At 35.4% G+C, this 16,714-nt stretch overlaps 1 protein-coding gene across 4 annotated transcripts in view; it reads right to left on the bottom strand.

Moving 5' to 3' along the window:
- OCLN (occludin) overlaps positions 1 to 16,714 on the bottom strand; it is a 51,499-nt gene that overhangs the window by 14,699 nt on the left and 20,086 nt on the right. For all 4 annotated transcript variants that reach the window (XM_074282219.1, XM_074282216.1, XM_074282218.1 and 1 more), the window contains exon 5: positions 1,128 to 1,273. In XM_074282219.1, coding sequence (XP_074138320.1) covers positions 1,128 to 1,273 — 146 coding nt within the window. The remainder of the gene's footprint in view (positions 1 to 1,127; positions 1,274 to 16,714) is intronic.

The raw sequence follows: 16,714 nt of genomic DNA, 5'->3' as shown, positions 1-16,714 counted from the left end.
AAGTCAATTTTATGTTTAAAATTTTTTTTTAAGAATAGTTGACAAGCAAATTTCTCAATCTCACTTTCTTCATCTAAAAAATGAAAGTTTTAAGATTAGATAAATCTTTAAGGTACCTTCCTTCTTAAAATCTTGTAAAAGATATAAATCAACAAGTTTATCACTTTCAAGTAACCTCACAATGAGAAATACTACCAACAACAAGAATTTATAACTCAAAAGGATTTCAGAGAAACTATCTGATGTAATCATCACAAAAACTTTGTGAGGAGGGTAACAATAAGCATAATCTCATTTGTTTTAACAAAGAAAGGATTGAGGCTTAAGAGGTTAAAAGGGATCTAACAAGGTATAGCTGAGAGAACAGCCTATTTGACAGCAAAGCACCCAGGTTCAAATGCTCTCTCTACTATTTCCTCCCAATGTGACCTCTATGGTCACAAGAACCTCAACAATAAAATAAGAGGTTAATAGGAAGGATTTCTAAAGTTTAATTTCTAGTTCTTTCATTATGAGAACCTATAAATTCTCTGAGGTCACTGGTCCGGGGAACTGGAATCTAAGTCTTATGTTTCCAAGTGCTCTTTTTTCCTGTTCTATAGTGCCACTCAATAAAAAATACATTGATCTGGTGATGAAGAGAGCCATCTATACCCAGAGAGAGGACTGTGAGAAATGAGTTTGGATCACAACATAGCATTTTCACTCTTTTTGTTCTCATTTGCTTGCATTTTATTCTTTCTCATTTTTTTTCCTATTTGATCAGATTTTTCTTGTGATCATAACTGTAGAAATATGTATGCATATTTTTACTATGTTTAACATATAATGGACTGCTTGCCATCTACGGGAGGGGGGGGGTAGGAAGGAGAAATTGGAACAAGGTTTTGCAAGAGTTAATGCTGAATAATTACTAAATGTATGTTTTTGAAAATAAAAAAAAAGTTTTAATAATAATAATTAAAAAAAAAACATTGAAATTCATGAAAGCCAACATGGATATCTTGCGTCTTTGCAGCAACTATATATGTCAGAATTAATTTTAAACCAAAACATCACAATAGTGTGGCACAATGGCACAACAGTTACCGAATCAAAGTTGTGTGCAGAGAATGCTGGTTACTTACGGTGTTGATTTGTATGAAGAGTCTGGATACGGACGTTTGTCATTCATTCTGCCATAAGAGGAATATGCCATGGAACTGTCAACTCTATCCACATAGTCAGATGGAGCTGGGGGTACTTCTTGTGCATCTGCAGACACATTCTTCACCTAAGGAGACGACAACCCCATCAAGAAGCAACAGCTTTAAGAAAGTCATCTGAGACCACAGAGCAGAAAATTCTATAATGTAAGGTTTTCTCCCTAATGAGATATTTTGGACAATCAAAAATGGAAAAAAATGGAAAAAAGCCCATCATATATACATATCACTGACTGTTCTGGCCTATATTGGTATAATAAGCCACTGTGAACCAAGAGTCACTCTGCCTTCAGTTGTCAGAGTCCTATAGGAAGGGATGGCTGGAAAACGGGGGTCAGACTCAGCAAAACCGAGTTCTAATAATGCTTGGACCTTGTGAGTCTGGTTAAGTTTCTTAACTTTAAAGTCTTAGTTTCCTCGTTTGTAAAAGGAAAGAGATCATCTAAATCTCCTTGGAACCCCTTCCAATCCATGATTCTGTTTTGCTTTCTTGGCTTCATACTAGCTGTTTCCATTCTGAATAAGTCATTCAATTTCTAAGACTTTAAGATTTTTCAGGCGTAAAATGGAGATGGTATTTGTATTAGTGACCTCTAAACTGCTATGAGGGAAATAATAATACACTTACTATAAGATAGGTATTACATCAAGTGCTTTATAATTATTATCTCATTTGATCCTCACAACAACCTCATTTTATAGATGAAGAAACTGACAGCTAATGTCTGAGGTCCCATTTGAACCCTGGTCTTCCTGACTCTAAGTCAAGAACTCTATTTATTGCCCTATCTAGCTGTTCCCTTTAAAGTATTATTTAGATGATCAGGTTCACTATTAAGTTTGGGTACTCACATAAAATTAAATCTAAAGGCATTTTTTAAAGGATTTAACAATATAGGAATCAGGAGGAAAAATTTAAAATTCAGCTTCTTTAGACAAAGTCTCAATAACTTTGTACAGTAGGCCTATAAAAATGGTCAGAGTTTAAAATTTTTCTTTCTTTCCTCTCCATAATCAGGGAGTAAATTCCCCCAATAGAAAAGGCTTCATTATTATGAAAATGGGCTTAGACAGCACAGAAAGAAGATATTTACATGTAAAAAGTATGGAGAACTGGATCCCCAATAAGGACTGTTAACATATGGGTAAAGGAATTTTCATGAGCTTTTGAAGACCAGTATTTTCTTCATTATAAGTCTAAGTAAGCTACTGGGTTTAATACTCAAAGCACATAAGGAGGTACCTGGTGTCCCAAACTGAATTTTCCACTCCACAACGTAAAAAAGTGACATTCTCACTACATTGTATAGATCATGTACAGATATGTCAAAGGATATTTGTACTGCTTATTACAGGAGTGGAGGGGAGGGGGAAACCCTTTATAGTTTACTGTTTTTATGAGTCAAAAAGTAATGAAATATTTCTCCTGTGAAGGTGAATTTTTGGCAGTATTTGGGAAACCAGTGGGTGAGGGTTGCCAGGGAGTATTCTTAGACCCTGCAGCAAGGGAGGAGGGATGGGAACCATTCTTGGCTCCTAGTGAATGTCTTAGTATACCCCAGATCACATGTTCCTTCCTCAGGGATAATGATCAAAGCCAGAAATCTGCTCTTTCTCTGGAGGCCTACTCAGGGGTCAGGAAAGTATCCCACTTGATATAAAACAAAAGCCATATTTTTCCAAATGTTTTTACTGTACCAAAGCTATATCTTTACAACTTTATGACAGATGAATTTTTTGGTAGGTCTATAATTTTAGAAATCGATGCCTCAAATGTCTAGTTCCACAGAGAACAAAATGTCCTTAACACTGCTTAGAGTACTTTGACTCTTTGCCAGTCAGAATTTTCTTGGCAGAAATAATGGAGTAGTTTGCCATTTCCTTCTCTGCTCATTTTACAGATGAGGAAACTGAGGCAAAAGGGTTAAGTGACTTGCCCAAGGTCACACAGTATTTCAAGCCAGACTTGAATTTAGAAAGATGAGTCTTCTTGACTCCAAGCTCAACACTCTAGACACTGTGCCATCTAGCTGTCCTAGATATGTGATAAAAGATAGCTCTCTCAAGCCATTTTGATTTTGAGGAAAATAATTTTTGATTTCTTGCTAGATCACTCATAATTGCATCGTTCCTATAACAAAGTGAGAAGGAGGTAGGGAAGTTAAATAGGAAGGGAAAACAGAAATGAAATCTGGCTGTGGTACAATTTTCCATTTTTATTATCAGTATAGATAGATAGCTGCTACAGTGGAAAGGAGTACACTAACTGTATTGGAAAAGTTCATTTATCAGTCCCAGGCAATTCTCCATGACAAAGTTATAGATAATCTCTTCACTCAGGCAGTTTCCACATTAAGAATTCCCCCTTTCTAACGAAACCATAAGCAGAGCACTGAAGGAAAAGAATAGAAATTGTTTTCTTAAGAAAGATAATTTCTTCCTTTGCAGTCCTCAGTATAGTTTCAGGGAAGAACAGATTTATTTTTTTAAACATGTTCAAAGGAACCTAAACCATTCTTGTCTTGCCCTTTTTGTTGGAAAAATTAAAACATTTTGTTTTTCTACTGTATTCATTTCAGACTTTATCTCTACCTTATCTAAGAACCCATCCCATGAGACAAAGAATTAAAAAAAAAAAAAGGGGGGGGGAGAAAGACTTGTACTATTTAACAAAACCAAACAATAGCAAACAAATGTGAGAGTAGCTATGACATTCCATCACACAGTCCCTCATTTCCTCAATTCTTTGGGACTGTTTGGTCATCATATTTATACAGCATGAGGACATTTTTTGTCTGTTTCTTTTTTGTTTTATACTATGTACATTGTAGTTATCATCTATACTGTTTCCTTCAACCCTTTTTCTGAAAAAGTAAATCAATTTATTGATATATCCCTCGCTAAGAGCCATCTCTTATAAAGGAAAAAAAGTTTAATAAAATTATCACTTAAAAATCCCTGTCATTCTACATAAAAATCCACATCTTACCCCCCCCTCCCCTAATAAACTTCCAAAAGGAGGAAATAATTTTTTCTCATCTCTTTTCCAAAGTTAAGCTTCTTGGTCATTTTAATTATTCAGCATTCAGTTACTGGTTGTTTTTTGTTATTGTGGCTGTGGATCATTCTGCTTATATACTTGTAGTCATTTACCTAACCTGTTTTCCTCAAATCCTTCATTTTCACTAAGAAAGAAATGGAAAGTCACATGTTTCTAAGAAATTATTTAGATTAGTTCAGGAGGGTGAATGAAGGGTCTTAAAGAGTCATACATCTCTTGATCTCTAGTTTAAGTTAGGAAAACAAAGAGAACAGAGAGAACCATAATAATTATCATACTGAAAGAAGATTCAGACAAGACTGAAGTGACAACAGACACTCCAAAATATTACCATGAATTAACTGATATTGCAACAATATGGTCTTTGTGTTACATTTCCGTTCTTAAACTTAAGGCTGAATCTTTTTTCTTTATATTCCATCCTCCCTTGGGTATGTAAATTATCTTACATACGTGCATGTGTATGCATACATGTATGTATTGCCTTGGATTTACTCAGCTTTTCTTAAACACACTCCTTCTTTGTTTCCTAATTTTCTCCCTAAGAAGCAGCTAATTATCCCAGGCTTTTGCCTTAGTCTCTCTCTTTGTCTAATTTCTGTCCCAGGACATTCTCATTCACTGCTGTAACTCAGCCATCACCTCTATGCAAACCCCTCCCCAAACTAACTCCATCCCTAGCCAGATGGCTGAGCTATAGACCCCCATCTTCCTCCCCTTGAATAGCTTGCCAGTGCCTGAAATGCAACATGTCTAAACAGAGCTTGTTATTTCTCTAAACCTTCTCCTCCTTTTAAATTTTTCATGCTATAGTATTATTATTTCTCAGTTCCTCTTCTTCAGAACCAAGGGTTCTCTTTAATCTTTTTTTTTTTTTTTAAATTTCTCATATCCTCAAGACATCAACGAAGGACAAACAACAATTTCTTATACCCAAGTACAAATTCAGCCCTGGGATAGTTAATAAATAGCTTTGTGACCTTAGGCAAGTCACTTAACCCTGTTTGCTTCCGTTTCCTCAGCTGAAGAAGGAAATAGCAAACCATACTAGTATCTTTGTGAAGAAAACCCAGGACTGATAAGACTGAACAGCAATCACACACCAATGCATATCTTTTCTGGATGCCATAGAGTCCTATTTCAAAAGTAATTTTTTACCTACTTAGCTTTGGGTCATAGAATCATAGATTAATAAATTGGAGTTGGATGACATTCCAGAGCTTATCTACAGCAGACATTTACAGATGAGGCCTAGAGAATGAAGGTAATTTTTCCATTTTCCAATGTCCCACAGGAAAAAAGTAGAAGTTAGTATCTGATTGCAGGTTTTTGCCTTTCAAATTCAACAAATACCCTATTCCACTATAACAGTATGTACAGATTGAATCTATACCATACCCAAGCTATGAAAACACTCACTTAAGTGGAGACATCTAGTAAAATCTTATTGCCTAGATGTCTACCTTTTGGATGAAAAATTTTCTCCATACAAAATTACTACTCATATTTGTTTCAAACATTACATGCCTTTGTTTAGTCTCCTAGGAAGGGCAATAGGAAAATTAGGATGAGCTTTGTAGCTTGGCAATTAAAATAGCTGAGTTTATGGGATGCTGGAGGGTGGAGCATTTTAATCTTAAAAGTATCATCTCTAATTTTATAACCTGAATGCCCCAACTGCCTGCTATGTCCTTTTAGCACAAGGTTTCCAACTACTAAGTCGTTGGGCTAGTTTTTCCAGTTTATCTGATACTTTACACCCACAGATGCTCAACCACTAAAGGCCTGCAGTCCAAATTCATTCAATATTGCCTTCTGATTTTTCTTTTCATAACATCATCTCTGGTCAAATAACAAAGTGGTTTTCAAGTTTCTTAAGGAAAAAAATATGCAAATGACAGCTATTACTGATATTACTTGCTTTGAAAAGTTAGCTGTCTTCCAAGGTCTGCTAACACCTGCTCAGATACCAGCTTTCTGAGTAACAATTAACTGCACACTGTCCCGTAGAGAACAGTGTGTTTTTGAGTGGATATATCAATTTCAGTGATATAGGGAACTTCACCACCCATGAAGATATATATTTTCTCTTGAAAGTCTCAGAAAACTGCTAGGGGCCATTGATAGATTAACTCATTTATGGAGAATCACAGACAGCATATATTAAAAGAAAAACTAGACTCAGTTTGTTCTGAATCTGAGATTGGTTCTCTAGCCACTATATTTCAAAGTTACTGCTAACTAATCAAAGTCAAGTTGGAACCAAGAAAAAGTTCTTGAAACTATGGGGAGAACTGCCGGCAGATTTAATGGTCACAGTTAAAAACAAATACCCTTTGATCAAGCAGTGTACTACTGGGCTGATATCCCAAATCTTCAAGGAGGGGAAGGAACCTATATGTGCAATAATGTTTGTGGCAGCCCTCTTTGTAGTGGCAAGAAACCAGAAACTGAGTAGATGCCTAACAATTGGAGAATGGCTGAATAAACTGTGATATATGAATATTATGCAATATTATTGTTCTGTAAGAAATGACCAGCAGGATGGATACAGAGAGGAGGGACTTACATGAACTGATGCTAAGTGAAGTGAGCAGAATCAGATCATTATACCCTGTAACAAACAAGACTATAGGATGATCAATTCTGATGGATGTGGCCATCTTCAATAATGAATTGATTCAGATCAGTTCCAGCTGTTCAGTAATGAAGACAGCCATCTACACCCAGGGAGAGAACTGTGGGAACTGAGTGTGGACCACAACATAGCATTTTCACTCTTTCTATTGTTGTTTGCTTGCAGTTTTGTTTTCCTTCTCAGGTTTTTTTTTTTTCTTTCTAGATCCAATTTTTCGTGTGCAGCAAGATAATGTATGGATATGGATACATATATTGTATTTAACATATATTTTAACTTAGATTACCTGCCATTTGGGGGAGGGGATGGGGAGAAGGAGGGGAAAATATAGAACAGATTTTTCTTCAAGAGTCAGTGTTGAAAAATTACCCATGCATATGTTTTGCAAATAAAAAGCTGCTTTACGAAAGAACTCTGAGAGATGACTATGAGCAAAATAACTGTTTGGACATGTATACATATATTGTATTTAATATATACTTTAACATATTTAATATGTACTGGTCAACCTGCCATCTGGGGGAAGGGGTGGGGGGAAGGAAGGGAAAAGTTGGAACAAAAGGTTTGGCAATTGTATCCATGCATATATCTTGTAAATGAAGCTATTTTTTAAAAAAGCTGCTTTAAAAAAATGCCAAATTTGGACAAAAATCAGAAGAATAGAATCGATTTTTATCTTCTCCAACCCAGGGAGCTAGGAGTACCTGCCCCATAGTTAGGAAGACTATCACTTTCTTGAGTTCAAATCTGGCCTCAGACTCTTACTAGCAGTGGGATCCTGGGCAAGTCACTGAAATGTTTACCTGAGTTTCCTCAGCTGTAAAATGAGCTAGAGAAGGAAATAGCAAACCACTCTTGTTTCTGGGCCAAGAAAACCCAAATAGAGTCAAGAAGTGTTGAACACAATTGAAAAACTACTGAACAAACAACAAACTCCCAACTGTATCTGTTTAAACAGTTTACTCTGAAGCAAACTAGCAAAAGCAGACAATGAATCTAACAACATCTTTAAAAATTTAACTATGCAAAATAGAACCACAATGAATAGATAGGAAGATCTCAAAAAACAACTGAGCTAAACATACCTGATCTCTCTAGCAAGCAGAGGGATATGGCAGCCAAGGACTAAGATAGTTTAGAATACAAGCTAATTTACAAAATAGTAATAATGATAACAGTTAAACAGGAAGGCTTTACCCCCCCCCCAGACTGTATTAATTAGTAGCAGTGGTGCTGAAATCTAGAAAACAGATCAAGACATAGATACAACTATTTAAAAGTCTGATTCTTTTTGCACAGCAAAATAACTGTATGGACATGTATACATATATTGTATTTAATTTATACTTTAACATATTTAACATGTATTGGTCAACCTGCCATCTGGGGGAGGGGGGGAGGGGAAGGAGGGGAAAAATTAAAACAAAAGGTTTGGCACTTGTCAGTATTGTAAAATTACCCATGCATGTATCTGGTAAATAAAAAGCTATTAAAAAAAAAAAAAAAAGGACATAGGTACAGGGTCTTCCCACAATCCCATACTGACTGTGACCCAAGTTTAAATGTTTAAAAGTTTTGGTCTATAACCATTAAAATGGTTCCAATTAATGGAATTTCCAATGGAAGATGTTCCAATCAATGCCCCTCCCTGTTTATAATTGCAACTATGACCACATTTCTACAGATTGTTTAGGTTTATAAAATCCTTTCAACAGTTTTGAGAAAGGGTCAAAACCAGAGCCATTATCATGATTATACAACTAAATAACCTAGAGCTAAGTAATTAAGTAAACAAGTAAATCAAATGACTGAATCATGGGTATACAGCAAGTCTGGATTAAAATTTGAACCCCTGATTCTTATGCTTGGCAACTCAGGAGTATCGTGGGGATCGAGTCAGGAAGACTAAGTTCAAATCTAGTTTTAGGCTTTCTAGCTGTGTGACCTTGAGCAAGTTAAATTAAATGTTTGTCTCAGTTTCCTCATCTGAAAAATAAACTAGAGAAGGAAATAGCAAATCACTCCAGTATATCTACGAAGAAAACCCTAAATTAGGGTCACCTTAAAGTGGGACACAACTGAAATGATTGAATAACTTTCAAATGTTCCCGATTTTGATTCCTATTTTGAGTGGTGGACACTTCAAATGATTTGTTTTATGTAAAATTCTTTAATATGACAATGGCATATTCTCTCCTTTTTCTCAAAACTTGATTTTTTTGAGTGGATAAGATCTTGTGTACTTTAACTGTGGCTATCGGACAAAACAAACTAAATAAATTCTTCACTCTTTTATTTGTGATCTACACATGGATGTCAGCTAGCTTTTTTTTTTTTCCTTAAAAGAAGTGATATGCTAATGCACTGGGAGGCCATGCCCCAGGAGACCTTTTAAAAAGAACATTCACTGGGGAATGGTTTGTACTGGTTACAAAACAAAAAGCCAGTCCTTCTTCCAGCTGATGTCTCCTGCAGATAGTCTCCATTCCCCATTCCACCCAACAACCTACTCCACCCCTCCCCTGCTGGCCCTGCCCACTCCACCCTCCTCCACTTTGGAGTTTGGACAAGAATTTACTATACCTTAAGTTCCTGCATAGGTTTCAAGATGAGATAATGGGGGGAGGAGTTGAGAAAAGACTCAGCCATTAACTTTTATTACAATTTGTACCAATCTAGAAAAAGGAGAAGGGGAGGGGAGAGGAGAAAACAAGTGGAAAGTGGAAGAGGGAGAGATGAAGAGACTTGAAAGAAATATGGACAGAGATTGTTAAAAATGCCTTTGTTTTAATTTTGCTTTCCTTCCCCCTTCCCTTTCAAATTCAAAACTAATGTGTAAATAGCACCTTGTTTCAAAGGTAAAAAACAACATTTCCAATGAGATAATATAGGTAAAACATTAAATAAATGGTTGCAAAACTGAACATGACTACTTGTAAAACAATAATAAATTAAACATTTTAATGTGCTCATCACATCAAGCTTGCACACATCTTTGCTTTCTACCAATCTCCCTTTTTTATAGAGAAAGGTCAGAGTTCCTGTAGTTTCATGACCAGGATTCTTTAAGCCCTGGGGGCAGCAACCAGGTAAATGTTGTTCCATACTAATAACAAAGATTTTGAACTTTCTGGAATGAATTTACTTTGTTGGAGAAGCAATTAAGTTGGCCACTTGCCACGTACTCAAAAAAAAACAAAAAAAAAAATCCAACAACAAAAAACAAGAGGAGCACGTTTTACTACTTTTCTTCATGTGGGTCTAGCAATCCATGGGCCAAGGAAGTACAAGTTAGTCATTCCTCTTTCCTCCAAATGCTATTTCATTTCTCTAGCTATTTTTCTTTGTTTGTGTGTGTGTCCAAATAAACTATAAAGAGTAACCAGAAAGAAGGGAGTGGAAAGGGGAAAATATGAGACTTAACAAAGAGCTCTGGAGTTGTAACTAAGAGGCTAGATAATTATCTGTGACCCTGGGCAAAAGAGTTTTCCTTTCTAAATTTGTTTTTTTCCCTGTCAAAACCAGAGTTAGACTAATTCATCTTTAAGCTCCCCCTACACTGCTGGTATTCTGGAATTCCATTATACTATGTGGATGGATTGAGAAATCACCAAACAAAACCAAAAAGTTGTTGCCACTGGAATGTACATATTTTCCAGCCTACTACCTACCTACCTACCTACCTACACACACACACACACACACACACACACACACACACACACACACACACACACACACAATTGCTGAGTATATCTAATGTTTTAAGGATAGTGCAATAAAATTTAATTGAGTCCTTTCACATATTTCATCATCTCATTTAGTCAACCATAGATGAAGAGATAGGCAGAACAAATAAAATGTATTATTCCGGTTCCATACAGCAAGAAACTGAGTCTAAAGGAAGTGATTACCTATGGCTAACATATATTAGAAATTAAAACCTACATTTAATATCTAACCAGTACTTTTTCCATCATATCACCATACTGTTTTTAAAATGTTAAATTCCATATTTTTTCCCTCCCCCTTCTCTCTCACTCATCAATAAGGTAGACAATCAATTATATATGTGAAGTCAAGCAAAACATTTCCTTACTTGCTATGTTGGGGGGGGGGGGAAATCAGGAAAAATAAAATTAAAAAGTATACTTTAATGTGTAATCAGAGTCCATCAGTGCTCTCTATGGAAATAGATAGCATTTTTATGTCTTTTACAGCTGATCACTGTACAACTTTGCTATAGTACAATATATGTACAACTGATTCTGCTCACTTCATTTTGTATCAGTTCACATTAGTCTTTCCAGGTTTTTCTAAAACCCTTCTGCTGGTCATTTCTTATACCACAATAGTATTTCGTCACAATCACATACCACAATTTGTTCAGATTCCCCAAGTGATTGACCCAAAGAGCTTTTATGTTTTTTTACATATGTCATTCCCCACCTCTTTTTAATCTCTTTGGAATACAGACTTAGTAGTGGTATTGCTGGGTCAAAGGGCATTATGAACAGTTTTATAGACCTCTGGGCATAGTTCCAAATTATCTTCCAGAACAGCTGGATAAGTTTACAACTCCAACATAACATTAGTCATATCACCTTTCTTAAAAAGAAACCTGCATGACAGGAAAAGATAATGATGAATGTGTGGAGGGGATGTGGAAAAATTGTTGGTGGAGTTGTGAACTGACCCAACCATGCTGGAGAGCAATTTGTAACTATGCCCAAAGAGCAATCAAAATGTACATACCCTCTGATCCAGCAGTGTTACTACTGGGCTTATATCCCAAAGAGATCTTAAAGGAGGGAGAGGGACCTGTATGTGCAAGAATGCTTGTGGCAGCCCTCTTTGTGGTGGCCAGAAACTGGAAACTATGTGGATGCCCCTCAATTGGAGAATGACTGAATAAAATGTGATATGAATGTTATGGAATATTATTGTGCTGTAAGAAACGACCAACAGGATAAAGAGGGAGATAATAAATAGATTAGAGGAACAGAGGATAATCTACCTCTCAGACTAGTGGAGGAGGAAGGAATTTATGACCAGAGGAGAACTAGAGATCATTATTGATCACAAAATAGAAGATTTTGATTACATCAAACTAAAAAGTTTCTGTACAAATAATACTAATGCAAACAAGATTAGAAGGGAAGTAACAAATTGGGAAAATATTTTTAAAAACAAAGGTTCTGACAAAGGTCTCATTTCCAAAATATGTAGAGAACTGACCATAATTTATAAGAAACCGAACCATTCTCCAATTGATAAATGGTCAAAGGATATGAACAGACAATTCTCAGAGGAAGAAATTGAAACTATATCCACTCACATGAAAGAGTGTTCCAAATCACTACTGATCAGAGAAATGCAAATTAAGACCACTCTGAGATACCACTACACACCTGTCAGATTGGCTAAGATGACAGGAACAAATAATGATAAATGTTGGAGGGGATGTGGGGAAATTGGGACACTAATACATTGCTGGTGGAGTTGCGAAAGAATCCAGCCATTCTGGAGAGCAATCTGGAATTATGCCCAAAAAGTTATCAAACTGTGCATACCCTTTGACCCAGCAGCGCTACTACTGGGATTATATCCCAAAGAAATACTAAAGAGCGGAAAGAGTCATATATGTGCCAAAATGTTTGTGGCAGCTCTTTTTGTTGTAGCTAGAAACTGGAAGATGAATGGATGTCCATCAGTTGGAGAATGGTTGGGTAAATTGTGGTATATGAAGGTTATGGAATATTATTGCTCTGTAAGAAATGACCAGCAGGAGGAATACAGAGAGGCCTGGAGAGACTTACATCAACTGATGCTGAGTGAAATGAGCAGAACCAGAAGATCACTGTACACTTCAACAACAATACTGTATGAGGATGTATTCTGATGGAAGTGGAAATCTTCAACATAAAGAAGATCCAACTCACTTCCAGTTGATCAATGATGGACAGAGGTAGATACACCCAGAGAAGAAACACTGGGAAGTGAATGTAAATTGTTAGCACTAATATCTGTCTGCCCAGGTTGCATGTACCTTCGGATTCTAATGTTTATTGTGTAACAAGAAAATAATATTCACACACATGTATTGTACCTAGACTATATTGTAACACATGTGAAATGTATGGGATTGCCTGTCATCGGGGGGAGGGAATAGAGGGAGGGGGGGTAATTTGGAAAAATGAATACAAGGGATAATATTATAAAAAATATATATATATTAAAAAAAATAAAATTAAATTAAATTAAAAAAAAAAAAAAAAAGAAATGACCAACAGGAGAAATACAGAGAGGCTTGGAGAGACTTACATCAACTGATGCTGAGTGAAACGAGCAGAACCAGAAGATCATTATACACTTCAACAATGATACTGTACGAGGATGTATGCTGATGGAAGTGGATTTCTTCAACATAGAGAAGAGCTAATCCAATTCCAATTGATTAATGATGGACAGAACCAGCTACATCCAGAAAAGGAACACTGGGAAATGAATGTAAACTGTTATTTTTACCTTCTGAATCCAATTCTTCCTGTGCAACAAAAAATTCGGTTCTACACATATATATTGTATCTAGAATATACTGTATTATATATATATATATATATATATATATATATATATATATATATATATATATATATATATATATATATATAATATAATATAATATATATATATAATATAATATACTTGCCATCTGGGGGAGGGGGTTGGGGGAGGAAGGGAAAAATTCTGAATAGAAGTAAGTGCAAGGGATAATGTAAAAAATTACCCATGCATATGTACTGTCAAAAAAATGTTATAATTATAAAATAAAATAAAAATTAAAATAAAAAAAGCAGTGTTAAGTAATTTCAACAGACATTCTCCAGTTCTTCAAAGCAACTTTGACTAATGTATCATTTTAAAATTTATTTTTTCACAACTTTCCTCAAACTAATTTGTGCTTTCTAAGTTTTTCACTTCCATGATCCTTCGCTTCCTCATTTGTGAAATTAGAAACTACAAAATGAGAAAAAAGAAAAAAAAAAAGTTCAGTTCTCTTCTAATGGGTGCTAGTGCCTAACTACCAAAGTATATGTCTAAAAAAAAAAAAAAACTGTGAAAGTATTGTCTATATCACATACAAGTCTGTATATACTATCATATAGCCAATGAATTTTTCATACAAGTCATTAAGTATCAAAAGAAAGCTGTTTTGTGAAGTTTTAGCTACTTGTTCCTTTCTCTTCTGAGGAAGAAATAGTTGGTAAGAAGTTTCATGGAAGGTAACAGTATATCAGTTATCAATTAAAAGTCCTCTAGGACAAGCCCTAGTTCTGTCAGCAACTGTATGGTCTTTGAAAAGTCACTGAGAAGTGCTTTGAAAAGCATATGATAATGTACAATCAAGGTCAATGGATTAGAAAGGAAATAGTTAACTAGGGAAAAAAAATCTTTGTAACAAATTCTTCTGATAAAGGTCTGATATATCCAAGATACCAGGAGTGAATAGAAATAAAACAGAAGCCATCTCCCATTAGATAAGTAGTGAAAAATCCAAAAAGGTGGTTTGCAACTCACAAATAAGAAAAATGCAAGTTAAAACAATTCAGGCTCTACCTCATACTTATTGTATTGGACAAAAATAACAAGCAAGATTTTTGCTGATAAATGCTGAAAGGGCACACTGATTCCTTGTTGGTAGAGTTTTGAACTGGTCTAGCCATTCCAGGAAGCAATTGGAATTATAAGACCCCAAAGTCACTAAACTATGCATTTCCGTTTGACTCAGAAATTCCATAGCTGGACTTATACACCAAAGTGATCAAACACTTGATGTATGTATGTAGAAAACATTTGTAATCTGATCATGGCATCAGCTATTCATTTAACTTCAATGGCTCCCAATTAACTTCACCATGAGATATGGAATGCTCTTTGGCCTTTAAAGCTCCTTGTCTTTCTTTTCTGGTCTCCTTACTCTTTTAATACTATTTTACACTTTTTATAATCTACAATCTAGCAACACTGGCCTTATTGTCATTCCTTGCAAAGGACATTCACCATCCAACTCCACGCCTTTTCAATGGTTGTCCCCGCTTCCTACAATGTTCTCCTTTCTCATCTCTATCTCCTGACTTTTTTCAAGCCTCAGATCCAATCCATCTTCTGCCAAGAGGCCACTGGGTACATTCTCATCCCCTCCCTACAAAGGTTATTACTGTCTTCCTACTAGGATTAACTCTCATTTTCAGTTTATATATGCCTTTATTCATAATTTTTATATGTTGTTTCTCCCATTAAAATGCAAATTCCTTGGAGGTAGGGATTATGTTTTTAAATTTTTTTCTTTATATCTCTAGTTTTTAGCACATTGACTAGAATACAAGCACTTAAATGCTTGCTGATTGACTAATTAACTGATAAACTAATTATCTTTTGTATAGGATAGGTATCTAATTGGAGAATTGAGATAGATCAATTAGGAACTTTCTGGAAAGGAATCAGTATAGAGGATCAAAACCTAAACTAAGGTGATGGCTATGAATGTGAAATGTGTGGTCAATCCCCCCCAATAAAATTTATTAATTATGTATAAACAATTATGTAAATTACATAAAACAGTGTCATGTAATATATACAAAGACTACAATGATGTAATTAAGAAAAAGAGAAAACAAAACTGGTCGATAACAATGGAAACTTGACCATATTGTTGAAGTTAAAGGACATAGTCCCCTAGTTCTGCATTCCCTCCCCTCTCAATAACATGGATAAATCAATTATTCTGTCAGGAGCCTTTATCTGATATTTATTTATCTGGTAATGTTTCAAAGCAAAAAATCCTCTCGCTCAATATGAGATTTTTTTGGAGGAGATGGGAAGAATAGTGGATTTAACAGGAGATTTGAGGCAATGTTGAGAACCAGGTAGGACATGTAAAATTAGTTGTTTTATACAAAATAAATGACCGTCTGCCATTCTTGCCATTGGCAATAATCCAGAATTTGGGAAAACTTCCTTAGTTAGTACCTACAAAACCAGGTCTAAGAGGCTTTTCCTCTTTTGCAATGGAAAGAGAAACCTTTCTTACCTTCCTCTCTTTCTACCATCTCGCAGGGCAGAAATCTCCCCAAATCACTGAGCAGATAGTCTGATGTACTTCATAGCTTCCTGGTTAGGTAATCAGAGCTAGCAAGGTGAGGGAAATAACTTCTCTCAGATAAAGACAGCCTACAAAATTGTCTGAAGCCCACAGAAATGCAGAAGCCAAGCTCATTTGATGTTTTGTTTTTTTTTGGGGGGAGGAAGGGTTGCTTATACTAAAAAGTTTTTAAAATAAGTTTTCAAAACAGAATTTGAGTGAGATGGTAATTTCCAGGCTAACTATAGATTGAATCTGTGTTCACCTCTTATGGAAAACAATTATTTCCCTGTATCTGGTCCCTCTTCTCTTTGATCCATCCTAAAACAGATTCTAGGAAGTCATGGATCATATACCCTCCCTGGATCTTGGGTTCCCTTTTTTGTAAAATAGGAAATGGATCATTTGACTTCTAAGGCCCCTTTCAGTTTTGGATACTACAATTCTATTATCTTCATTTTCAAGATTCTATAACATTTGTCTTTATTCTTCATAGTTTAGCACTAGAGATGAATTTTCAATAGCGCCCCAATATAGGGGAAAGAGTGCTGAATTTAGACTTTAAGTAGAACTGGTTCTGATACTAGTTGTGTAGCCATTAACAATTTATTTAATCTGAGCTTTAGTATCCTCATCTGAAAATTTTGAATAATTATTTTTTCCTC

Source organism: Sminthopsis crassicaudata, chromosome 1 (genome assembly GCF_048593235.1).
Source record: "Sminthopsis crassicaudata isolate SCR6 chromosome 1, ASM4859323v1, whole genome shotgun sequence".
Taxonomy (NCBI): Eukaryota; Metazoa; Chordata; class Mammalia; order Dasyuromorphia; family Dasyuridae; genus Sminthopsis; species Sminthopsis crassicaudata.
This window is presented reverse-complemented; position numbering and strand designations above follow the sequence as displayed.